The 26,607-nt window shown below is 41.5% G+C and overlaps 1 protein-coding gene and 1 long non-coding RNA gene across 3 annotated transcripts; one reads left to right on the forward strand and one right to left on the reverse strand.

The window, feature by feature from the left end:
• Positions 1 to 6,378: 6,378 nt before the first annotated feature.
• Positions 6,379 to 20,338, forward strand: LOC136853159 (zinc finger protein 91-like). Of its 2 annotated transcripts, none has more exons than XM_067128489.1 (2): positions 6,379 to 6,509; positions 14,062 to 20,338. In XM_067128489.1, the coding sequence occupies exon 2, from the start codon at positions 14,066 to 14,068 to the stop codon at positions 18,503 to 18,505; it is 4,440 nt and encodes a 1,479-aa protein (XP_066984590.1). In that variant the 5' UTR covers positions 6,379 to 6,509; positions 14,062 to 14,065; the 3' UTR covers positions 18,506 to 20,338. The 2 variants fall into 2 exon arrangements, with proteins under 2 accessions (XP_066984590.1, XP_066984591.1); XM_067128490.1 differs by lacking the exon at positions 6,379 to 6,509 and adding an exon at positions 6,614 to 6,818.
• LOC136853161 (uncharacterized) lies at positions 19,840 to 23,059 on the reverse strand. The gene is made up of 2 exons (XR_010857374.1): positions 22,293 to 23,059; positions 19,840 to 22,255 (listed from the first exon to the last, which is right to left on the reverse strand). It is a non-coding gene; the product is annotated as an uncharacterized lncRNA (long non-coding RNA).
• Between the last annotated feature and the right edge of the window lie 3,548 nt (positions 23,060 to 26,607).

The following is a 26,607-nucleotide window of genomic DNA, read 5'->3' on the forward strand; positions in this document are numbered from 1 at the left end:
TCCCCAGCTGCAACCCCTTGCATTCCTTTTACTGTACCTCCGTCCACATTCTCTTTCTTCCATCTTACTCTCCACCCTCTCCTGACAATTTTTTAATAGTGCAACTACGAGGCTTTCCTCCTGTTACACCTTTCAAATCTTTTTACTCGCAATTTCCATTTCAGCGCTGATTGACCGAGCTCATAGGTCCCAGCACTTGGCCTAAATTCTATACATTCTATTCAATGAAGCTAAGGCACCTAGGGTAAGGTATATATCCAGGTGGGTCTGCTACTTGGGAGGCTGCCTTTTAAAGGCAGCGATATGGCTCCTTCCCTTGTGGGGTCATTTGGATGCTCTCTTGTCACTATCCAGTAATTGCTGAAGTATGATTAAGACAACGAGGCATCTGTACTTTGGACAAGATTGGATCTTTTGTGCCTAACAGTAGCATTAGGTAATGGCTGTAACCGACTGGAAATAGAATAATTATTCACATAAAAACTGCTAGTGAACGTGGGGTAAATATAAGAAAGGATTAAAGTAACATTAACATTCAATGACATGCCCAATAGGTGAAGTGAAAGACATGGAATACATTGAAGGAAAAAAATGGTAAAGCAAATAGAATGTCTAGGTGTTACCCTTAAAGGGATAGAGCTGTCAGTGCACCTCGCACTCGGTACATTGTGGGCATCACTTGAGGTTCTTTGCAGTGTCCCCTCGGCCCCCAGCTGCAACCCCTTTCAGTCGTTTTACTGTACTCCTGTCATATTCTTTCTTCCATCTCACTTTCCACCCTCTTCTAACTATTGTTTCACGGTGCAACTGCGATGTTTTCCTCCTGTTACACCTTTCAAACCTTTTACTCCCAATTTTCCTTTCAGTGCTGAATGATCTCCTAGGTCCAGCGCTTGGCCTTTGGCCTAAATCCTATATTCTCTCCTATCTATTCTTTTGTGGTTGCTAGACAGAGATATATCCCAACACAATTCCATATTTAGAGGAGTGACTCGCTAGTGTTGGTGCTCAAATAGTGCCACAATTAGTTTCTCAATGGCTAATGTCGACATAGATCAGGTCACAGTCAACAATTGCTAATCAGAGTAAGTGGGCAGTTGTATCAAAATGAATGAAATGGACCTCAAAAAAGAATTAATATTTTAAAAGTATTTAAAAAAAGTTGTGACTACACATTATGGTGGTTTCTGGTGCTGTTCATTCAGTAGTACAAATATGGAAGTGGAGAAAATAACATGCGTAGGATATGTTCATCAGACTGTCTCCAGAACTGAGAGAATGTGAGCCAGTTATTCCAGAATGACCATAAAATCTTTTGACGGTTTACGTACACCGATTAAGGATGTTATTTCATCAGATAGCATAATGCAGCATATGCATGTATAATATCTGATAGAGTATAAGGAAATTGTATAAAATCCTTGATAACATAACAGGCAATAAGAGGAATAAGGTATTACCTGATGGTTATTCTGATTGTGATTGGGCAGATGAATTTTTGAAATTCTTTTGTGGCAAGATTGTACGGATAGTATATCATTTTGCTGGAGGTAGCCAGCAATTGCCATCCTTTCTTTTTCCTGAGTTAAGGGCAAACAAGCTCTTGAGATTTCTTAACCTAACGTTTTTATCCAAGATTGTAGAAGTGATTTTAGAGCAGTTATTACAACTTGAATAGAATAATATCTTTTCCATAGAGCAGTCTGCATACAGAGAACTGCACTCGACTGGAACGGCGTTGTGTGTCGTGGTGAATGACTTGATTAATGAAATGGATGCGAGAAAGTGTGGTCTATTAATATTACTCGATTTGAGTGCTGAATTTGATACAGTTGTTCATGAATTGTTGGTTGATGATTTGAAAACTGTTGGCATTGATGGAGAGGTGTTAGACTTTCTTAAGAATTATATTGAGAATAGAACATATTTGGTTCAAACTGGAAAGCCCTTTTCAAGTGCTACGGCTCTGTCAAGAGGTGTGCCCCAGGGAAGTGTGCTGGGCCCAATTTTGTTTTGTATATGTTACAGTCAACATGCGTAATCAGTCATTACGCATAATGACTGAAATTTCAGTCATCACACGTAATGCACTTAGGGGACATTTGGTCCCCCCACGAGCTAGTACTAAACACGGCAAAACAGTGAGTCACCTACACTGTTTTGCCGGGTTTAGTACTAGTCCCCGGGGGGTCAAATGTATTTCGCCGTGTTTAGTACTAGCTCCTGGGGGGATCAAATGTCCCTAAGTGCATTACGCGTGATGACTGAAATTTCAGTCATTACGCGTAATGACTGATTACGCGTGTTGACTGTAACATATATATACAGTTGAATTGTCGTACATTTTATATAAGCATGGTGTTAGTTTCAAACTTTTGCTGATGATACTCACTTCTATTTGACATTTAATGATGTTGCTGACACAGAAGGAAAAACTGAATGCTGTTATGGATGGAAAAGAAACAGTTAAATTTGAATGAGAATAAAACTGAGTGTCTGGTTATGGGGAAGAAAGGATGATCTTTGGAGACTGGGTAATATTCAAAGCCTTGTGGTTAATGGTACTTCACTGACAGTAAGCAACTCTGCCAAAGATCAGGGTTTAATGCTGGATCGCAATCTTTCATTTAATGAGCAAATTAACAAAGTTACGAAGACCGTGGGGTACCATTTGAGGAACATCGCTTTCGTAAGGAAAACTTGGATGGGTCGTTAATGAGAATGCTAAATCAGAACTGTGTTATTAGTAGGCCTAATTACTGCAATTCAATTTATTATGGACTCCTTAATTATCAACCGAGGAAAATGCAAAGGATTATTAGTAGAGCAGCTAGACATTATAAAAGGAATACTGTATCTCCTAGAGACAGAATAACTCCTGTTCTTAAGGAATTACACTGACTGCCCATTAAAGCGAGGATTGAGTTCAAATTACTTGTGTTGGTGTTTCAAGCATTGCAGTATGAAAAGCCTGTATTATATGTCAACCGATTATTGCGTAACTTTCAAACGGCTTCAGTTGTAACCCTGAGACATAACGCTGAACATCGAAGATTGGAGGAACCAAGATGTAATTTACAGACTGGTTTTAGAACCTTTGAGATTGCTGCGCCCAGAAACCTGAGAAGAGATGTCACGTTGTGATTCATAACTTGCACTCATCAGTGAAGCTAGACGCCATAGTAAAGAGAGAGTCAAGTTTCTCACGGGCTCCGACCCTTTTATCTCCTATGCAAAATTAAACATAAAGTGGCCCACAGGATTACCTGCCTATTTCAGCACCTCGGTGTTCTTAAAGGCGAGAATTTCAGCCCTAATATAAAAGTCCCAAGATATAACCTAATCCGGGACCGGTCCCCCCCACGAGGGGAACTTGCTGACACCCCAAGCAGGGGTTCAATCCCAGGCTCGCCCTCTACCAAAAGTCCCAGGAAACCTCCCACAGCGAGTGACTGCCCACCCGAGCTGGCCAACCCCCCAACATCCACCCAAATGGTCAACTCATTCATTTCCCATCTTCGTGAGTTGCCATGGATACATTAGATATAATCTCTTGGTATCTTTTTGGCCTCAAGTGGAGCATTCCTCCCCTAAACATGTTCTGCAAAAACTTCAAAGACATCATTGCATTACAAGAAACGCTCCTCTGGCCTCATGACCTTGCCACGTGCGATTCAGTGCATGAAACGTCAGAGCTTTCTCGACCTCATCGATGCAAGTTACAGATCACATCGTAGCCGGTCGCCCGAAAGGGGGCCTTTCTTTCCTGTGGCACAAATCGTTAGACAATGTGGTGAATGTGATGACCTATAGGAGTGATAGATTGCTGGGACTTCAAATGACACTAGGGGACTCTAAGATCCTAACAACTAATGTTTATATGCTCTGGGAAAAGAACAATAATTATGATCAATACTGCATGATCATAGGTGAGTTACACAGCATTATTCATGAGTCTACTGCTGGTCATATTTGTATAATTGGGGACCTTAATTCTCACCCCACAAAACAATTTTATAATGAACTTACTCGCTTCTGTCAAAATCACGCTCTCCAAATTAGCAATGTAATGTTCCTCCCTCCCTCCTCCTATACCTATGTACAGAGTAGAACGGACACAATTACAACCTCCTGGCTAGACCACTGCATCACGTCCCCACAACTCCACGATTCTGTTGTGACCTGCAACATTCGCTACGATCTTGCAACGGGCTGCGATCACATCCCCTTACAGGTGTCATTCAGTACCCCATCCCTCCCTACCATGAACCCCCAGTAACTGATCGCCCACCTGCTGTTAACTGAGATTTTAAAAACCAATATAAAACCAGATCCTTTAAGGAAACCATGGAAATAGTTCAACCAGCAGGGGCCTTAGTGTGCGCTAACCCAAAATGTAGAAATGACCGTTACAGGGGAGATCTGAAAGAATTCTATTCGAATATAATATCTGCTATGCTTGCCTCCAGCGGGGATACCTTTAGCATTTGGCAGAGTAAACTACCTGAAGCTCTTCCTGAAGCTGCACAAATGCTGTTGGTTCTCCACACAGCAATTCTGTGTCAAATTGGGTAACGTATTGTCGTACACCCTCGGCTCCCCGAACGGGCTCCGGCAAGGGGGCATTCTCTCGCCATACCTGTTTAACATGTACGCAGGGCCCCTGAATGTCAAACCGAACTCATTCTCTCTCCGGATGCACTGTCAACGGAACAACGATAAACAACCTAGAATTCGTGTATGAATTTCCGTACATGGGCCACATTATCACAGATGACCTAAAAGATACGGCAAGACATAGAACAGATGCGTCGTAAACCATGTGCAACTGGCAACATGATTGTGAAACTGCTGCTCTTCCGCTCGTACTGCTACAGTATATATAGGTTTTCCCTTTGGACGAACTGTACCCGAGAGGCCAGGAATAGGTTGAACACAGACACAGTTAACAGAGTTTTACTGACCTCAGATTGCATAAAGAGGCAGAATTCCTGCATTCAGTTCAAACCTTCAAAGGAGATGGTTGCTCGAATTAATAATTCATAAGTACTGTATGAAAGTTGAAAGATGATGAGTTCGAAAACTAGTGAATTTTTTATTTTTTGCAATTGAATTACTTTGTGTGTACTGCATGATTGAGTATTTTTGTCTTGTTCATTGTTCACATAATTAACATTTTCCTTCCCAGTGTGTGAAGACTGCATCAAATTAATGGTCATACTTAATATTTCCCCTCCCCTTTTTATTGCAATTTTTGTATCTTTTATTTTAAATTTTTGGATAATTATAATGTCTTCAATAACATTTTGTATTCGGGAGTGGAAATTAATTATATAATGTTTTGTTTTGAATAAATTAAGAAGATCTCACGAATGAATTACTGCTATATTTCCTTCTAGTTTTGCATAGGCTTGATCTTGAAGTATTTATTATTTTAATCACAAGAACTTTTCAGGTGCAGCTTTCATGCAGTAAATTTATTGGGTATCACCATGACATGTCTTACTGGTAAGTACGATAGTAAGTGCCTAAATTAGGACTAGAAAATGTTTTAAACCTTTCTACTGTCTAACATTATTATATCAGTAGGGAAGTGTACGATAATTATATCATAAATACGATAATTCTATTAAGAAAAAACGATAGCGTTGAGGCCCGAGTACGATAATTCCACTAGGAAAATATGGCCACCTGGCCTTGAGCATAATTATATTTGATGAGCTGTGAACAGGACAGTGTGAAATTGCACTTTTATCTGTATCTCTGACTTGATAAGCTTCACACAGCACCGGTTCCTACAGCCATCCCCCCAAAATCTTTGGCCCATCAGAGAGAACGCCCGTTCCACTTGTTGAGCGTTTGAATGGGTTGGGGGGGGGGGGGATGCTTAGTAAAAATGGCACCAGAAGGGTGAAGAAGCTCTTAAGATCCTTTTGCATTCATTGAATATCTTGTTCCACATCTCTTTATGCAAAATTTATATATATATATTTTTTAAAATATTGAAAATACGGGACAAAAGGCGTTCCCGGGGAGGGTCGACACGAATGTCAAAAATATGGAAATCCCGTCGAATACTTTTAACCATATTTACGATGACGCGATTTTATATGAATATATATTTTTCACGGCGACAGAAACGTTAAAATTAATAAGAACACATTAATAAAGACGAATATAACATTTTTGAATGGCCAAAAGGTAAAACTTTCACTCCAAGAGCGTTCAAACTAATTACCATTTTACCGCATTCATTAACGAATCGCACGATGCACTATATCATATAGTGCATTTATACAATATATATAAATGCACTATATACATAAAAATGATTTTCACAGCGAAATTAACGTTAAAAACCACACATTAACACAGAGGAATATAATTTTAACAACGGCTCGAGGTAATAAAAAAAAAATTCACATTAACGAACCCGCAACGTACAAAAGCCGCCTCCTGCTTGTGACTTTGCACGCCCGCAAGCACTCGTCAAGCACGCAATTAAAAAGGTCTGCTTGCGGGCCAATGATTCTAAATTACAAATCTTCGAAATTAACGTCCCCGAAACCATTTGATCTAATTTTAAATATTATTTTTAATAAATTTTTTTTTCAGGCAAAGAACCTCCATCAGCGGCCATTTTGATGATGACGTCTAGAGACTTTATATGTTGTTGTTTTGTTGTTGTTGTTGTTGTTGTTTGCGATTGGGGAATTGTATTAGGTTGTTATGAGTATGTTTGGGAGTAATTTGGCCCTGTCAGTTTCGGCTGCCACGTTAAAGACGTCGAAATAGGGCTGTCTAAAGTTGACGATGAGGTACGTGAGTGTTTTAGTGCTTTAGGAGGTATTATTTAAGATAATAAATAATTAATCTTTGATCTATTTTAATTTAAAAAGAGGTCAACTGAAGGGGGTAGTATAGACCCCCATAGTAGCCTAAAACCGTGTGCTTATTAGCATAGGCCTACCGAGGTCGTCGTATTTATAAAGCTTAGGCCTATATGCCGCCTTTCGCTTATGTTTATGTGATTGTCTTTTGTTTTTACGGTAATTAGTCTATTTTATGACCAATTTTACGCTTTTACGTTCGACCCCAAAGGTCTGGTGCCGAAACGGCGGCCCTTTTTTTAGGTCTACTTATAGGCCTACGCCTACTTATCGAACTGGCCTTACCCAACCTCTTTCATTCCTTTTATCGTACCTCCGTTCACGTCGTCGCCTTCCATCTTGCTTATCTCGGTAGAAATACCCTCATCTCAAAATCATCTTCACTTTTGATTTTTATTTCAGCGCCGAATGACCTCTCGGGTACGCAGCGTTTGGCGCGCGCGACATAAATCTTGTATTCTAATTTTCTAATAAATAAAGTTGGTAAAATTTTATGACAGTTGCGTGGCCTTTTTTGGGGGCGTCCAAGGGGGTAGGCTAACCCCCTCTCCCGGGCCAGGTCAGGGCACGCCACTCTAAGTTAGGTTAGGTAGGTGAGGTCTGTTTAATTCAGGACCTGACTATTATATAACAGGAAAGTTTATGTCTATTTATGTATATGTCGACGACTGGCGGGAATCGGGCCGCACAGCTACAGTCAAGTTTTACCCTTACTCTAATACTAGCTTTGTAGGCCTAGGCAGCCTTTGAACGTGGAAACATGAACAAAAGGTGGTATATAGATATCTCTGTAATAGTAAATATGTAATAGGTTTGAGGCAAGTAGGCCTATGCTTTTTGTATTTAACCTTTGTTCCTACAGGAATACAAACCTTCGCTCTTTGCGTCAGGATCGTAGTTGCGAAGGCGAGCTTGAACGGCTGGTAAATGTCGCGTACGAGGGAATTGGTCGGCAAAAGGTACTGGGAGGCCCAGCCCACCTGTTGATCACTCTATACTCCATAGGGGGGTAATGCCACCAGTGCATCTCATGCGGTGCACTGTAGGCAATACTTAAGGTTCTTTGCAGGGATCCTTCTTTAGGACCCGAGCTGCTACAACCCCTTTCGATCTTCACAGTACGTCTGCTCGTTTCTCTTTCTTCTATATTACCGTCCTCCCTTTCCTAACAATTGTTTCATATGCAACTGCTTTGAGGTTTTCCTCCTGTTACGCCTTTCAGACCTTTCTATTGTCAGTTTCCATTCCAGCGCTGAATGACCTCATGGGTCCAGTGCTTGGCCTTTGGCCTAAATTCTATTTTTTTCGTTCGGCCGCCTTCAGATGCCGACATCTTCCTTGAGCTCTCCACTCTGACTTTTTGCCAATTTGCTCACTTTTGCGCTGTCATTTGCGCTTGATTGTTGAAGTACGGATCAAACCCACAAATCATATAAGCCTTCCTCTTCTACCCTGGGGATTCCTGTGGCTATTAGGGGCTCTCCTGGTAAGGTTTTTGGCCAGTGCAGGGAGTCCCCGATTAACGGCAGCATTGGTTAATGGCATTTTCGGTTTACGGCGCTTGGCTAACGATGATGTTAACCAGATTTTGGGCCCCGATAAACCGGTTAGCGGCGCCTTTAAGTGGATCATAGGCAATTCGGCGTCGTGAATGCCATTTATTCGGTTAACAGCAATTTTTGGTTACCAGCGCTTGGCCGATAACCAAACCCCTGCCGTTAACCGGGGACTGCCCGTATTGAAGGTGACCATCATTTGCTGTGCACGTTTTGCAGGAAGAGTTTCTGCAACGACGACACCCCATATTCTGAGTGCCGGGAGAGGCCGCCACAAACGGTGGGCGAAGTTTACATCCAAGATGAAGAAGGCTAGGAAGGCTTCCCCCGGAGTCCTTGGAGGGGAGCACTCCGCCACCGAGACCTAAGCAGGCCATCGGCACCTCCCTTCCTCTCGCCAAATGCATATCACAGAAACTTGAGAACAAAAGAAAAAATCTCTTAATTTGAGGACTGGTATGTATCAGACCAGAATAGGCCAATACCATTTTTATTTCAAACCATTGTTGTATTGCAGTATTGAAAATAAGTTATTGCAATACACTCCCTGAACACCTGAATTAGCCCTGGTCACCTACCAGCCCGAACTACATCCCCATGGCTTTTACCCACTAAGTGGGTAATTAACTGTCAGCGTTACCAACGCTTACAGGAGAATCTTGTCAGATGAGTTACCTGAAATACCTTTGCCAACACCGCTGCAAGTCCTGGCCGAGTGAGGCCGAGATCCCCAATTGCTTTTTGTTCGCCATGCCGTTGGGTGTGCCCCACATCAGGCGAACTCCCCATTTAAGAATTTGGACATCAGATCACGATTTGGACTGTTTTCAACGCATTTTCTCCTGGATGGATACTTTACTGATGGGATTTGGAACTTCTCTCCCGATTTTGACTTTGGGATCGGTACTTTGGACTCGATTGGATAAGTCAAACAAGAAGACCTTGCCATCTGCTAGCGCCGATACTTCAACTTCGTTTACATCTACGACGACAGAGCCTTCTACTGCTGGAAATGCTGACGCTCATCGGCCCTACACATCCTGCAAGCGCAGGATGAGTACCCTCAAACACCTTCTGTTTGTATTTTATGTAGGAAGATGCAGTGTAGTGTCAGTCAGATAGGCGGCGAGTCTTGGTCGGTAGATCAGATGGAAGAATGATTCAAAAAGAGGACAAGTATGTCTAGTCGATTTTTCTAGCTTTATGACAAAATTAACGGAAACTAGAGATAAGGATGGTAGTAATAGTGTTGTAGATACTAATTGTTCTTTTTCAGCCCCCCTGCCTGTTCCAGAACCAGCCTTAACAGGTGCCGGGGGCCATGGAGAACCGCAAACCTCGAAGGTAGGATCTGCCGCCCGCCCGGCGCGGAGCAGGCAGTGTTGGCAGCAGATTTCCCTGTTCCCTCTAAAAGCATAAGTTCTAAGGTGGATTTAGAATTAGGAATCACTCAGAAGAGTAGGAATTCTAATTTAGGAAGTATTCAGGAAGAATAATTGAACGTGCAGTCTTCTTTGGGTTCAGGTTTGGTTGGGGTCGCTAATGTTTAGGTCTCTCATTTAGATCAATCGTCGGTTTTATTTCCTGCTTCGTACTCCGTGCAACAAAGGTTTCCAGATCCGTGGAGGGTCGTTCAGATTTGGTTTCTGATGTATCTGGTCCTGAATTTTTGTTTTTCCCTGAATACTCCTTCTTCGAAGGTTCCTTTTCCTTCGGGGGTTTAAAATTTCTTTAGTCTTGCGACGGTGGTAATTCTGGCAGTCGAGTTTTCCAATATTCATGATCATGTCTTAAAGAATTTTCTGATTTGATAATGTCTATCAAGATCGTCAGGGGCGGGGGGAACAGAACCAGTCTATTTTCTTTGAAATCTATGGCCTCTTTGGCCGCTACGGAATTTTCACGTTTTCCCCATTTTCTTCTAAGCCTTCTTCCATTGCCCTTCTCAATCTTCTTTTCGGTCCGCTCTTCGGAGGACTATTCGGGGTCTTTGTTGCTCATCCTGTTTTCTTGGCTTTTAACTCAGCAGAGCAAAGGCTTTCTTGGTTCAACCCTGTATATTAGAGCTTCAGCGGCTCCCCCTCTCTCTTCGGGGTTAAGGGAAGGGGTACTTTTTACGGATCCGTCGTCTTTATCATGTTTTGCAAATCCTGTAGTTTCTCAGGCATCCGGTCTAGTTGCTTCTCAGGTGTTTGCGGAGGCGTCAGGAACTCCTTATTTCATTCTTTACGGATTCCTAACTGTAATGTAGCCTCCGCGATTCTTGCGGATGCTACGGCATTCGGCGATTTGCCTGCGCCAGCGTTCAGTGTATCAGCACCGATAGTTTCCGCAGCCTTTCCATTCTCAAGGATAGTTGGTAATTTACCTTCTTCCGGTTGGGACCTTCTCCATCTGTCCAACGTCAGCGTTAGGTGCTCCGGTGGTTACTCCGAGTGTGGCTTCTTCCTTCTTCCCTCCTTCGGCTTCTTCTTTCCCAACTTCCGGCAGGTTTCTCTGTCCCTCCGTTTAGGCATCCATGTAGGTTCGGGGTTGATTCTGGGTCTTCAGTTCCAGATTCCCATTCTCATGCGGTTTTGATACATCCGGGTTTGAGTGGTTCGGGTGTTGCGACCTCTTCGCTCTCAGGAGTGGACGTGGTCCGCCCAGGTGTTGTGTTGTCCCCGTTGGGTGGTGCAGGGTTTGCACAACCTACTTTGGTGCCTCCAGTATGTTCACGATTGATACGTCAGGTGTCCTTCTGTAGGTAGTGTACTTGCGAGTCCGTCTGTTTTCTTCCTTTACTTAACAGACGTTCAATTCTCCGCACCGCATATAGCGGCGAATTCTCCTATCTAGGGTGCGTTCAATTAGCTGAGGTGGTATTCTCTTAGTGCGAAGACTCGGAAGGTTATTCTCATAGTCCACATTTAACAGTGAAGTCTATTATCTAGGGTGCGCTCATTTAGCTAAATTAGTATTCACGTAGTGGTTATTAGGTTAACCAGATAGAGGAATTCCTTTTAGGCTTTAGAATCTTAAGCAACAGTGATAATATAATCACATGAACTTAAGTTTAGTAAGTTTTAAGTATCCTAGGCTTTGATAGTTTCCCTACGAGAGTCCAAAGAGGTGCTCTCATAGGCTAGCCTAGGCTGTTTCGTCAGCGCTGGGATACTTCTTCGCTCGTCGGCCTTTGCCGCAACCTGCAGGGCGGAGGGTCAACGGCTTGGCATATGACCTCATTCCCTCCATTCTGGGTAGGCTCTGAATAGCCACTTGGGAGATTCATCGTTCTCCTTCTTACATGAAAGTTATTCTCTTAGTCCGTGTGCAGCAGCTAACCCTTTTATCGTGGGTGCGTTCATTTAGCTAAGGGGGTACTCTCTTAGTGCTGAGGTTCTTAGAGGCAGCCACTTGGAAGTCGGTGCCGGTTTTCATGACTTTCTACCTCAAAGACATTCCGTTTTCTTCGAAGAAGAGTTACTCGCTTGGCCCCTTTGTGATGACCAACTCGATCTTATAATTACGTGGTAACGTCAAGGGTGGGAGGAACTCTAGGTAATGAATGTAGTCTGAGGAACTTTGGATTCTCTGTTAGTCGGGGTTCATAGTGAGAGTATTAAGTTTGACGTTAGTACTGTGAAGTTAGGCAGATCCAGTGGACAGGTTTGGTTTCTTCAACCTCTTCTGCGCAGACATCGGCGGCAACGGGCGGCGAAGAAATCGAAGATTCTGCACACTCAACTTCTCCTCCATACATGGGAGGCTACAATAGCCACATGGGAGGTTCATCGTACCCCTCCATACATGAGAGTGCTTTGATTAGCCACATGGGAGGTTCATCGTACCCCTCCATACATGAGAGTGCTTTGATTAGCCACATGGGAGGTTCGTCGTTCTCCACTAATCATGGGAGGCTGTGATTAGCCACATGGTAGGTTGGGTTTTTATTTTGCTACTCTGTCCATGAGGAGGTTTGAATACCACATGAGAGGTAGCTCGGCTCAGACAGTACCTAGACATGAGACTGACGTCGAGGGTACTCTCTCTACAGGCATTCTCACCTGCCGAGTGGGATAACCAGGTGGGGATACATTCATTTATACAGAGTTGGCGAATAATGAGTTACCTGCTTTCCCCTGTTGGCAGGTCGGGCTGAATTAGATTGATCCCACCTCCTCAAAATTTTGTTAATCGGGCTAATTCAGGTGTTCAGGGAGTGTATTGCATTATGAAGTTTTCATATTAAAACTAATATTGTAATACTTACCTGAATGATTCCCACCCTCCTCCCCACTTCAATTTGAATAGTGGATAACGCAATTGGGGATCTCGGCCTCACTTGGCCGGGACTTGCAGCAGTGTTGCCAACGGTACTTCAGGTAACTCCTTTGACAAGATTTTCCTGTAAGCGTTGGTAACGCTGACAGTTAATTACCCACTTAGTGGGTAAAACTATGGGGATATAGTTCGGGCTGGTAGGTGACCAGGGCTAATTCAGGTGTATTATCCCATTTCGTGTTGTAATGTTCTAAAATGTTTATGCAATGGTTGTGTTTCCTATGATGTTGCGTACATTTCCACATTCACTCAAATTTTTATTTATTAAATTCTGTAAGCAGTTGTTAACTTTCACAGTTTTTACACATTATATATTATTTATAATTGTAATTTCATCAGTTTTTTTCAACATATTAACTTTTCAGCCAGAGAAAGTGTAACGCACATATTGTGCTGTTACATTTATGGAGATACGTTTTTCCAACACTGATTTTGATTTAGCAAGGATCTGCTCACGAGCATTGTTTCCCGGACGGCTGTGTGCCTGGGATGGTCCCATGGGGCAGTGACTTCACAAACAGCCACGCTCACCAGCGAAGGAGAGAGGTGTTCACGATATTGTAAAATAATTGAAACTTGCTGTCAGTATGAAAAACAAAGCTCGCTCTCTCTCTCTCATAATTCACTGCTATTTCTTATAATTAACAACTACAATATTTTATATCTTTTAACTACACGGTACAGAAAAGTAACCATTTCTTTATTGTGTGGTTAAAGGGTATAAAATGTTGTGGTGAATTATGAGAGAGAGAGAGAGAGCTCTGTTTTTCGTATTGACAAGTTTCAATTATTTTACAATATAGCAAACACCTCTCTCCTTCGCTGGTGAGCGCGGCTGTTTGTGATGTCACCTCCACACGGGATCACCCAGGGCGCACAGCTGATTGGGAAACAATGCTCGTGACCAGATTCTTGCTAAATCAAAATCGCCGTGTTAGAGGAAGATAGCTCCGTAAGTATTTGCCCTCGTTAAATAAAAATGTACTACAGGCAGTCCCCCGGTTATTGGCGGGGTTCCGTTCCCGATGATGTGACGACAACCGAAAATCGGCAATAATAGCACTGATACCTGGTTAGCAGTGCCGATAACCGAGGACTGCCTGTATTCCTGGGGTGACTGTATTGTATTTGCATACTACTTACTGTACGTCGTTTCCAGAAGCGTAAGTTCTTTATGGTTTCTAAATAATTGTAGTCAGTCTGCATGGGATGAATTTTCCTCTGAAGAGTGAGGCTTTTTTTTTATGATGAGTTTGAAGGTTGTGGTTCTATTTCTCTTTTTATTTTGTCAGGAAAATGGACGAAACATCGACTAGAAACAAGAAGATTGAGGTGAAGATGGAGGTCAAGACGGAAAGCAGTCCGAGAACGTCCTCGGAAGAATCGTATCCCTGCAACAGTTGTGAGATGCATTTTAGTTCCTCGAGTGAACTGGAGAAGCACCAGAAAGATCACATCAAGAAGGAATTTGAATGCGGTGTGTGTGGGAGGAAATACGTATGGGAACAAAACCTTACGAGGCATCAGAAGTCGGCCCATTTGAGTGGGAGGAAGAAGCAGAATCGAAGCCATTCACATTCGTCACGCAGTAAGTTGAGCGAGAATACTGAAGTAAGAAGACCTCGTGTGAATTCGTCGGCTAACCCTTTGAATAACCAAGCGAAGGCAGATAGTAAAGTTAGTAAAAACCCATATGCATGTGATATCTGTGGTAAGGTATTCAGTTTTAAAAATTATGTGTCTGTGCACAGGAGACTCCACTCGAATGCAAAACCGTACAAATGTTCGATATGCAACAGAGAATATAGGCTGCCTTCTAGCTACCGTAATCATGTCAAGTTGCACAAGAATACCAATATTAGAAAAAGGTTTCCAAACCCACCTGCCAAGGATCGCAATGACAAACGAAAAACAGTGAGAAAAAAAGTGAAAAACCCATTGGCCTGCGATATCTGTGGTAAAGTGCTCAATAACAAATATTATGTCAGTGCACACAAAAGAGTGCATTATGGATTGAAACCATATAAATGTACATTGTGCAAAAAGGAGTTCAGGCATAAAAGTAACTATAACAAACATTTAAAAGAGGAAGAGCAGTGTGGTGCCAGTGAAGAGAAGCCCTCAGTCAGCGCACTTACTGAAAATTTGAAAGACCAAGCCAAGGTAGATGGTCAGGTACTCCAACCGAGAAGTAACAACGTTACCTCCCGTGCAAAATCGCACAACGGTCTTAGTGTCGGAAAGAGTGCAGCCAATTTACTTCCTAGGAATTTGGATGGCAAGTCTGACCCAAATAGCACTGAACCTGTTAGAAATTCCCTCTCCGGTAAATTGTGTGGTAAAACATTCAGTCGCAGCGATTCTGTACCTGGCCACATGAGTACCCATGCTGGTGCTAAGCCTTATAGTTGTACCTTGTGTAACATGAAGTTCAGGGTCGCTAGTTCTTACAAAAAACACGTCATAGAAACGCATCCAAATACCATCAGAGGTCAAGGAGTTGAAAGGAAGAGCAGTTTCAGGCCTATGAAAGATGCGAGTCTGTCATGTACTCATTGCTCAAAATCACTTCCATCTCGACAAGATCTTCTCAGACATTTAGAGAGTCATGGAAGATACAGCTGCGAGACGTGCGACGAGGATTTTGCTTTGGAGACCGACATGGTTATGCACATGAAGACAGCCCATGATGTGGAAAAAAAATTGGATGAAAGCGGTCCGATGGAAGACGGCACCCACGACAGCAACGGAAATTCTCCCGAAGGCAACGAGGCGAGTCAGAGCGAAAATGGGTGTGAAGTATGCCGGAAGACATTTCCCGATGCAATTGCTTTAAGAAAGCATAAAGCGGCAATGCACGTTGAGGGGAAACCCCACGTATGTCCTGTTTGCCAGAGAGTTTTTAAAATGAAAATGACTCTGGTGAGACATTACGCCACTCATAGAAGAGGAAGACTCATTCTCACTTCAAGGGCCAGGCTAAAGCAGAGAGGAAGACTGGTTCTAACTTCAAGAGTCCAACTAGAGCAGAGTTCATCGAGAACCTTCTTTAGCAGATGCAAGGCCTGCAAAGTATCGTTTACTTCCCCCTCCGAGTACATGCAGCATCGACTGATGCATTTTAAACGTGGTCCTCACGAATGTCAAGGCTGTGAAGTTGTTTTCGATAATCCAACAGACTATGCTAAACACATGAAAAAGATCCATAAAAACCCCAGACCATTTGGTTGTGACAAGTGTGATAAGAAATGCAATCACTATAATAATTTAGTAACCCACATGTTAGTCAGTCATGAAAATTTGAAGGTAAGTCCGTTTCACATTAGAACCTCGAAGGCAAAGGTTTCTTTCAATAACCCTAACAGAAAAAACCTCAGACAAATTAGTAATCAAACCCATGGGAAAGAGAATACCTTGGAAAACAATCAGTTAGCATCAGAACACCCACTGACTGAGAACAATAATCTAGACGAACCTAGTCCTACAACCAGCACCTTGAAACCCAAGACTGACATTCACAAGTCCCCTGACAAACAGGAGAGCAAATGTTATGCGTGTGCCTTGTGCAAGAGAGAGTTCACAAGTTATTACTTCAAGAAAAAGCACTTGACACTTTGTCATGAAGATTATGGAGGCATGACACTAAGGAAGCGAAGTCAACCTCTTACTATGCCACTCAAGTTTATCGGTGGCTTTGACTGTTATCTGTGCAGGGAGACGTTTCCGTCAAGGTACTTACGGTTAAAACACATGAGAACCGATCACGAAAATACTGGTAGGCTGTGGGTTTATACGTGCGTCAAGTGTAAAAGGATGTTTGTCAAAAAGGGATCGTACGATAAGCACGTTAGAAAGTGCCGGAAGAAGAGGGACACGAACTGCAGGAACGAAGACTCCGTTGGTGATCTCGTTGACGTAGCAGCCAAATTAGCCGAAGAGCAGAGCACGAAGGCTAAAGAGAATGGAATATCACAAGAAAGGGAACGTAATGGAAAAAATAAATCACAAGAAACGGATGTACAACCAGAATTACCTGGGAATGAAAACATGGAAGGCTCACTGGGAAGAGTACTTCATGAGGACGTTGCAAGTGAGGGTCCTGAGACGGAGAGCCAAAAGTCTCACAAGGATGAGGAAGTCAAAGTTCACAAGTGTCCTGTGTGTGAAAAGGGGTTCGCAGGACGTGATTGCCTCTTCAAACACGTGAGAATGAAACATAGAATCTCTCGCGTGTTTTTCAGCTGCTTACATTGTAAACAGGTGTTTTACGAGAAGTCCTTCTGTGAGGACCACATTAAAATTTGCCAGAACATGGGTGACACGAATTTAGTAACTGAAGAAACTACTGTCAAAATTGTCGGTCCGGAAACAGAAGCAACGGATCGTAGGCAAAACGCTGAGCTTAGGGAAAGGGCAGACAATCTTAGATGTCAAGAAACGGAAAATACAGAGCAAGAATTAATTGAAAATGCAGTTCAAGAATTAATTGAAAATGCAGTTCAAGCAAATGAAACGAAAGAACACTTGGAGGGGAGTGTATCCCACGATAAGTCTGTACATGCAACATTAGAGGAAAAAAGTCGGCCCGATGTAAATAGTAATGAGACCAGCGGTGTGACGTTTGAAACGGATGCTCAGAAGCTTCGGAACGAAAACATTGTCAAAGTTTATGAGTGTGCGCTGTGCAACGAAATGTTTACAACATATTATTTGTTGACAGAACATAAGAAAACCGAACATTCAGTTACTAGTCAAATGGAGGTGAATGATACACAAAGCAGTCCTCTGGAAACCGAGGATTGGAAACAAGAATTACATGAAAATAAAAAATCAGAGTCTCAGGCAAGTGAAAGTAAAGATTTGCAGAAACGAGTATTTACAGAGGATGAACGATCCGTGGAGTTTGACTTTCCAGAGATTGCAAAATGCCAGGAAATAGAATGTACCGAACATGAAAATTTAAGCGGTGACTATGAAACTTTCTGTGATGACAATCAGAGTGTCGGCGGGGGGAGGGACGGTGATGACGCCGAGAGTAATTCTCTGATGCTGACCGAACAAAGAGGAACGCTGACGAGTGATTTGGGAGACACGGTTACAAAATCAAGTGAAGTGGAAACGGACATTAGTGGCGGTGGCGTAGACAGCTGTAACAATACGAGCCTTGAAAGAGAAGAATGTTTGATATCCAAAGAACATATATCAAGAAATGAAATGCAAAGTAAAACTGATACCCGTGACGGGCCGTCAAAAGAAACAACCGGACAACTTTCTTGTGAATGTGAAAGTGGGACTTCTGCAACGAGGCAAACCTTTGATGAATGCAAAACTGAAACTGAAGCAGAAATTGCAGACAGGGGTTCAACTGCATTGCATAATAATTTTGAACAGCCCAACCACAGAGAAGTTGACAGGAATGCTGTCGAGCGAAACTTGCACATATATAGTCAGTTAGATGCTGACAGAGTCGACAATTCTCCGGTTCTTCCAGAAGGAAGGAAAAGTACTCCCGAAGAAAGTGATTCCAGAACGAGACAAACTATTATGCCAAAGATGTGTGCTTTTGTGGCTAACTGTTCAGGTTATCAACTGTTGAGGAGAAGTGTGGAGAAGAACCATCTTGCCACTCCTAATAATAGCCCAGATTTGCCGCGTTATGTCGTAGTTCGGAATTTAAATGTAGCCTATGCCAGCTTGTATGAAGCAAAGGTGGTAGATGGCTGGATGAAGTATTAAATATGTAAATACTCTTTTGTTAGAAATAATTTTACATTGAAAATTAAGACATACTAGTTGTTGTGGTTCTGTCTCCAATTGTCATCTGTAACTAACAACTAAAATTCCCTGTGCAATACTGTCTTACTTTTAAAAATGTTTCCATTAGTAACACGTGAACACTGACTGTGAATAGGTTTCCTGAGAAAATTTTTTGGCCCATTCAGGTTATTTATGATGAATAGGAATGGTAATATCATAGCTTTCACAAACAGAGGGAACAACTTGAAGGGAAAAAGTGTATAAGAAAATTATTCTAGGAAGAAGGGACACTTGTAAACGAGTCCTCAATGAAATGTTGTTCGATAGTGTTCAGCAGGTGCTCTTAAATGTTTCATGTATACTATATTAATACAATTTACAAGGGTTCTTACATTTACATGTGCTTTATGGCTGGTTAAGATGGGCTAACTTAATGCTGAGCTGCTATTGGAAGTGAGAAAGGCAGTTGGTGTTGGATTACAGAGAAAAGCTTCCTCCTTTTAGGGAACCAGGTCTCTCCCACTGATATCTCTCATTGCTTTGGCTACGACCCAGATATCTTTTGTTATGGGTATCTTATCTTCATCTACATCACTTTTAAATCTGACTAATTTTTATTTTGATTCTTCATATTTTACTAGAAAGCTGTTTAGTTTTGTGCAATGCCAGCCAATTGGTGTTATTCCACTATATTGGCAAATTCTTGTTCTCGAATAAAAATGTCTGGTATTTAGAGAAAATTTTTGAAATGAACCTTACCTCTCCATTATATAGCTTTTATTCCTCCCCACCCCCCACCACCGGGGGGCCGATAGGTACGAACACTCGTAGCCAATGAGGTCTTCTGTTGCTGGTTTCGGTACTTGATGACCTCAGGGGTGAAATAATTGAAGAATCAGTGCTTAAAGATACACCTGCGAACCACGCATTCTTCGAAAAATCGTACAGAACAGGCAGGTCATCTACGTTGATGTTTCGGAAGCACCGTGCCTGTTTTGCCTTGCCGACACAAAAAGGTTTGAGTCGGTGCATCTGCTGTACGTTGCTACGTGTACCATTTCAGTACCATTTTTCCAAGTTTTTTGCTGTCGAGACCTCATAGATTTTTAAGGAGCACCAGCTTTGTCCTCTCCATGTTCTATATCATAGCCTTTATTCTTAAATGCTGCCAGTTTACCTTCAGCTTTCATAATGTCAGACGTTGTCTGTGCACCGATACCATAACAGCACACCTTTCTCAGACCAACCTCTCTCTACTTTTGCAATAGCATCCAGCTTTTCCTGGATGCTTAAATGCTTCCATGAATGCTTTGTGGTTAGGAGCAATTGCACAAGTCACTATAAATCACAGAAAAAAGTTACCAAACACCATGTGCTGCAACCAAAGGGTCGAGAAAAAGCGAGCGCAAGTCAGACGCGTTAACACAAGGGATGCTGGCAAGCGAGTGACTCATTGAGAGCACGGGTGATGCACTTTCTCCCTCACTCAAACTCCCAGTGTTCCTTTTGGCGTGTAATTGGAAAAAAAAGTTCGGTGCTCGATCCAGTGGCAAAAACCCTCAAATTGATATTTCCATTTTGCACCGATGTATCCAGAAGTACAATATACCACGGTCCGTTATCTCGGAACGCTACTGAATACAGGCAGTCCTCAGTTATCGGCGGGGGTTCTTTTCTGGGGGTGTGATGATTACCAAAAATCGCCACCAACCAAAAATCAGCGATTTCCGGCGTTTTTTCGGCGATTTTCAGGCTTATCGGCACCAAAAAGTGCAGATTTTCGGTTATCGGCGCCTCTGTTAGGTATGTATTGGCTCCAGTACCCAATTATCGGCGCCAATAAGCGGAAATTGCCAATTTTCGTCGCTAGACAAGCCCCATAAAACCATGTTGCCATTAACTGAGCCCGCCATTAACCAGGGACTGCCTGTATTGATATATACATATGTAGGTACATATACATAAAGCGTAGGTTTATATTTGTACATTACAGTACATTTATAATTATGAATCAGTAAATATTTCGTATCCATATAGATGCTGACGTCATTATTGTTTGTTCCTTTAACTCAGAATATGAAAGACCCTTCTCTGGACAGAAGCTGGGAAGATTGTGGCATTTCCTTGGGTTGTTCTGGGTAGGAACAGTGTGCTAAGGGACCAACTAAACGAGGAACAGTATTCTGCATACAGAATTACTCTGAATTTTCAACTATGTCAGTTTCTTAAGAACTAATAAATCTGAATGTAGGCGTATTCATGACCGGGAACAGAACGTGACCAATACAGTAGAACCCTGGTCCTCGAGGCTAATCCGTTCCAGAAGAAGTGTCGAGATGTGACTCAGTTGAGGTCTGAATCAATTTTTCCCCATAAGAAATAACTGGAAATCGATTAATCCATTCTTGACCACCAGTCATTACCCTAACATTGCCTTTTTATACAAAACATTACACATAAATTACAATGAAATAAGTTCAGGTTTAAATAACTTTCCTTGTTAGATGCACTTTTTTCATTTCTACAGTAAGTGTATACTGTACAATATAAAAAAACTGGCCTACATCCAATGCCATATTACCAATGGTTGACCGAGCACCATAGCCTAGGCTAGGCTAGGTACCAGTATGTAGTGTAATGGGTAGGCACAAAAACTGTTGCTAATATAATAAAACATTTTAAAACAATTATAATTATTGCAATGAATTTTAATAAAATATTAAAAATAAGCCGAATTATATTTATCGCAGACCTAAGAAAAATTGCCTAAGTTACGTCGGCAGCTTGTATCGCTGTAATGCATTAGCCTGTTAGAGACAATGTTAATCATTTTTCATTTAAGGAGGAGTGAACGCTACTCTGTTTAAATTCTCTACCCCCCCTTTTTTTCTGTTAGTTGGTCAAATTAACATACATACCCTCATCCTGAGTTATTACCTTTGCTGGAGGTAATTATTCATTATGAAAATTTCAGTGGATGTGCTCAGTCACTTAGACAAGTAATAGTTGGCTGTGGGTATCCCCTGTTTTGGACGTGTTTGATACTTAGGAGAGTTGTCCTTTTGCCAATTTTGTGTTCACCAGTGCAAATTCCTCAAGCTTGGGCAGGGACACCAAGCTGTTCCCTGGGTAGCTATAGACTGTAATGCCTTCCCTACTCTTGCTAGGTTTCGGGAGTCACCAGTGTATTAGGACAACTTCGTAAGTTGTCTCTTGGCATTGATTATCCCACATGACCAGGGAAGGCTGGATTTCCAATTTTTTTCAGTGGTGGAGTACAAGCATCCGAGAGATGAAAGGTTTTATCACAATCCCAACAGCTACAGATGACTACCTGTGTGGCCCATCGCTCTGGTGAGCTCGAGGCGGGATCTCGCAGTAATTATAAGCAACGTGGTTGCTTCTCAGGCATGAGGAAACTTCTTGGTAGCAGCCTTGAAGGCTAAAGGACCATGTTGGCTTTGGCTATAGGCTTGTCTGAGGACGAAGACATCTAGATATTTTTCAAGGTGTTAAAGTGGAGTTTTCCAGGTCCCTGCTACATACTTTACCTTGGAAACTTTGTGGTTCTTCAGTTCATTATTTTGTTGACCTTTGAACCTTACTGTGAAGAAGTTTCTATGGAAACTTCACAGTAGCCGTAGACAAAGCTTAAGAGTGAGAGTCTCAGTCTTATTTTGGGCTAAATATGGTCTTGGGCTGGGCCCTTACCTACAACAGTACCTTTACCTAGCCTGGATAAACAAATCATTTATAACTAACTAACCTAGCCTGGAGTCACAAGGGCTTCAGGAACTTGACCCCTTTGGGGGTCTAGTACTGTCTGTAAGGATTGTTGGAATTGCACCGAAAGGATTAAACCTGATGTAAAGGTTCTGTCTGTAGTGATATGGACACTGGAGTTTCTGAAGAGTAGTTATGCATTGTCATTTTCATTCAATCTTTGGTTAAGGACTTCATGCTAATTTCTATCCTTAATGGAAGGTAAGCCACTGAACATGTGAGCAATGGCTACAACTTTTAAATTGAATAAGATATTGAAGTCATTCAGTGGCATGGTAATCTTGTACTTGCTTTGGTTTATCTTTATGGTGCGGGGATTAAATACGATTAGGCGTTGCAGAGTTTTAACCCCTCTGGTTTGTGCAGGGGATGTTGTGTCCTGAATTGATAGGTAGCCTTTTTTGGTCTACCTGTACTGGTTTTTAAACCCGGTTGTGGTTTTTGGGAAGCTCGGAGGTACTCAGTGTTGAGTATTAGAAGTATACCTTTTTGTACATAAGTACTACTTGTTAGTTAGCCATCATTGACTCTGCAAGGTTTTGGCACAGTAAGCCTACCCCTCCTTCTGGTGAAGGGGAGCCATCCTCCATAGAGACCTCAGCTGTCTTCATGATGAGGACCTCGTACCTGAGTGACAGTCCTCATAAGGCGTCGTTAATAGCCAATGGGTTGAATTCACTGGTTAAAACAAACGTTTGTTTTGTACAAAATATGTTGTTAGTAGCCTTTAAGGGTTGGCTGATTTCCCCACCTCCTTTTCAAATGTGGGAATCAGCTATATGTATAATGGAGAGGTAAGGTTCATTTCAAGTATATAAATACTTAAGAGATTTATTTTTTAAATACTTACCTCTCTATTATATAAATTGCCCTCCGTACCTCCCCACATTCAAAGTGGACAGAAGTAGACTGATCAACTACGAGTGTTTGTACCTATCGGTCCCTTGGGTTGGGGGGCAGTAGATGGTCGAAGACGGATATCCATAGAAAACCAAATGTTCTCTTTTTTCTTTTTCAGTCTGCCAAACTACTTCTGGTGTGGAAGTAAAAGCTATATAATGGAGAGGTAAGTATTTAAAAAATAAATCTTAAATTAAGTTTTTATATTTCAGATACCTATAGAGTATTAAGGTTGGATGTACAATATAGTTTTAACTAGAAAAAACGGACCTGAAATCATGGGATGTTTTCTCTCTCTCTCTCTCTCTCTCTCTAAAATTAGGCACTAATAGGAGTCTCTTGCTACAATTGTGTCTGGTAGTTATAGCTTCAAAATTAGGGTATCCATAGTGACCTTACAGTATTGAAAATGATCAGAGCTCAACAAAGATACCTTCATTCTGATTTGAGCCAGTGGTGAGAGAGGCTGGCCACAGATTGGGTGACAAGAAATCCGAAACGTAGGGACGTTAGTTAATGTCATGAAACTTGAGGGCCACTGAGAGGGACTGGCACTGGATAAGTAGGTCGTGGCCTAGGTGCTATGATGTTGCACACACAAAAAAAAGAAGCCCAGGTTGTCTTTCCTGCAGTAAAAACTGAAGATTACCATTTTTCGATGACAGCATTCCCGTTTTCTCCCGTTGAACCTTCAGTCTTCTGACATACATCTCGTGTTGATTCTAGATCTGCGTTCTGATCATCGTCTTTTGTCGTCGTGTGATACAGATTCTTCTTTACCTCTGAAGCATAATCCAGTTGCAAAGTCAGCTGTTCTTCCCTTTTCAGAATGCTCTTTCCATCTGCAAGCAACTTGATCCCATCTGCTAAGGCTTGCCACTTTGTTGTATGTCTGGTTAAATATGTTGGTCTTCGATAAGGACGTACTGAATAGGGCAGACTCTGACTGCTTTTTACCCATATCAAGGAAAACCACGGAAGTCACTGAAATATATTTTCCCCTCACTAATGACTGTATTCATGGTTTTGCCGTGACAACACAAGCACGCTTAGGAAGGAGAACTGACGTGTGATCCGTAATATATCTTGTGTAGTCTAATACATGGTTTTAAAGTTCATAATTCTTTACACCACTATTTTCAGAGAATAGAAATGATGGGTACGTGCTGGGACTGTTTACGGAAGTTAGGCTCTGGTTAGGGCACACTGTTAGATGTGAGAATTCGCAAAGTGGAATGGTGAAATACTATGTCATTCCAAAAATAAATAAAAGTTATTTTCTTTTATCTTTGTTGCACATTGCTTTGTTAAAAGGTTGCATTGTAGGGTTAGGGATAGTTTTATCACTCGACTTGTACTTTTATATTTTAGGAAGACCCACTGTACTAGCTGAGGGTTATCGATGTTACCGTGGTTTGGGTTGAAAATCAAAGGGACTAAGAAAAATATGCTTCCATCAGCTCATGCCTCTTGATGTTGGTCGGCAACAAATATTAAAACCATGAAAAAAAAACACAGAAACCAGTAGGAAAAAAAAGTGCTAAATCACATAAAATCAGTAATAGAATATGATAATATAAATTAATTCAATGAATGGTGTTAAGTCATTGAAAAGCTTTAAAACATATTTTGCCGTTTTTTAATCTGATGTTTGGCTATGCAGTACGTACTTTGCAATGCTAAAGTATCTACTGCACAGCCGAACATCACAGATAAAACGAGGAAAAAAATGCGCCGAAGTTTCTTCGGTGCCACCGAGTTTTCTATAGAGCATATAATCAAGGCCACCAAAAAAAGATCTGTCGTTCGGTGGTCTCGGTATAATGCTGTATGAGCTGCGGCCCATAAAACTCTAACCACGGCCCAGTGGTGGCCTGGCCTATGTCGTTGCCAGATGCACAATTATGGCTAACTTTATAACCTTGAATAAAATAAAAACTACAGAGGCTAGAGGGATGCAGTTTGGTATGTTTGATGATTGGAGGGTGGACGATCAACACGCCAATTTGCAGCTGTCTAGCCGAAGTAGTTGTTAAGATCTGAGGGTGAACTGAAAAAGTGCGGACAGACGGACAAAGCCGTCACAATAGTTTTCTTTTACAGAAACCTGAAAAGGCAAAACATATTTTAAAGCTTTTAATTGACTTAACACTATTCACTGAATTACTGTATATATTTTATTACTGATTTTTATGTGATTTAGCACTTTTTCTATGTACATGGAACATATATATGTTGGAAAATACAAAATATTTACCTTTACAGTAACATAATGTTTATGCAGAATAAAACCACTTAAAAGCTTGAAAACAAAAACATTGTCGTACGTGCCATTCTAGCTCCAGTCTTCTCTATGGTGGTATTAGTTCTTTGTCACAGATCTGATGTTTGTTATATGTTTATTGTCCTACTGGCATTAAATTTGTTTTGAGCCATGGCTGGTGGTGCTAATGAGGGTAGTGCTCCTCCATTAGAAAATGTGATGGCTGTGATGAAACACCACTAAAATGTTGGAAAAGATTGCTGCCATATTTCGTTCTTGTCTAGAGTTGGGTGATGGTATTGACTGTTGTTCACAACGAGGCATTTATTTTAGCCTGCGTGAACGCCGTCAACTAGTAGAGGAAGAATGTTTTTAATTATGTATAAATTGGCTTACTGTGCAATGGGGTTGTATATAGGATTCTAGATTGTTTTTTAAAGACTTCGTTGACCTGGTATGTTTTATGATGAAGGCTGTGTCGGGGAATGGACGAATGATGTAAAGGATTTATTGTACGTGTTTCAAGTCCATCCTTTGTAATTGTGCTTGTTCATCTGTAGTTGATAAAACTGTGGCTTTGTTAAAATAAACATTCCCATCAGCACCTAATGTATAGGACCATATTAATTTTTAATTGTGTTAAAAGCCGATTTTTTAAAGCTGTGTATTGGACACGATCTCCAAATAAATGTGTGTATCAAGGATGGGTCTACAAATCAATTAGTGTGTCATATGTTATAATTGTGTTTCTGTCATTCTACTCAGGGTATCACAAAGATTAAATGAAGTTCAAGTTATTTTTTGGGAACTTACAATGTATCTTCAAGTCTTCAGGAGAGAAGTGTTGCTTGGATTCAAAGTACATGCACTTAAGAATGTAAGACCATGCCTTGTAATACTATTATTGGAGTTTTGTGTTATTGCTTGCAAGTTGGTTTGGGTGTATCAATTTCTGTTATTATAATGGGGTTAGTTATTCATAAGGTGTCTTTATCATATATTTATTTATATAAAACTGTTTGATTCGTATTATTTGTTATATAAAACTGTTTGATTCGTATTTTGTTTCACAGCACTGAATTGAAAATGTGTATTATTATAGGGCTAGTCTGAAGAGTTTTTTTATTATACAATG

Source organism: Macrobrachium rosenbergii, chromosome 26 (genome assembly GCF_040412425.1).
Source record: "Macrobrachium rosenbergii isolate ZJJX-2024 chromosome 26, ASM4041242v1, whole genome shotgun sequence".
NCBI classification, from domain to species: Eukaryota; Metazoa; Arthropoda; class Malacostraca; order Decapoda; family Palaemonidae; genus Macrobrachium; species Macrobrachium rosenbergii.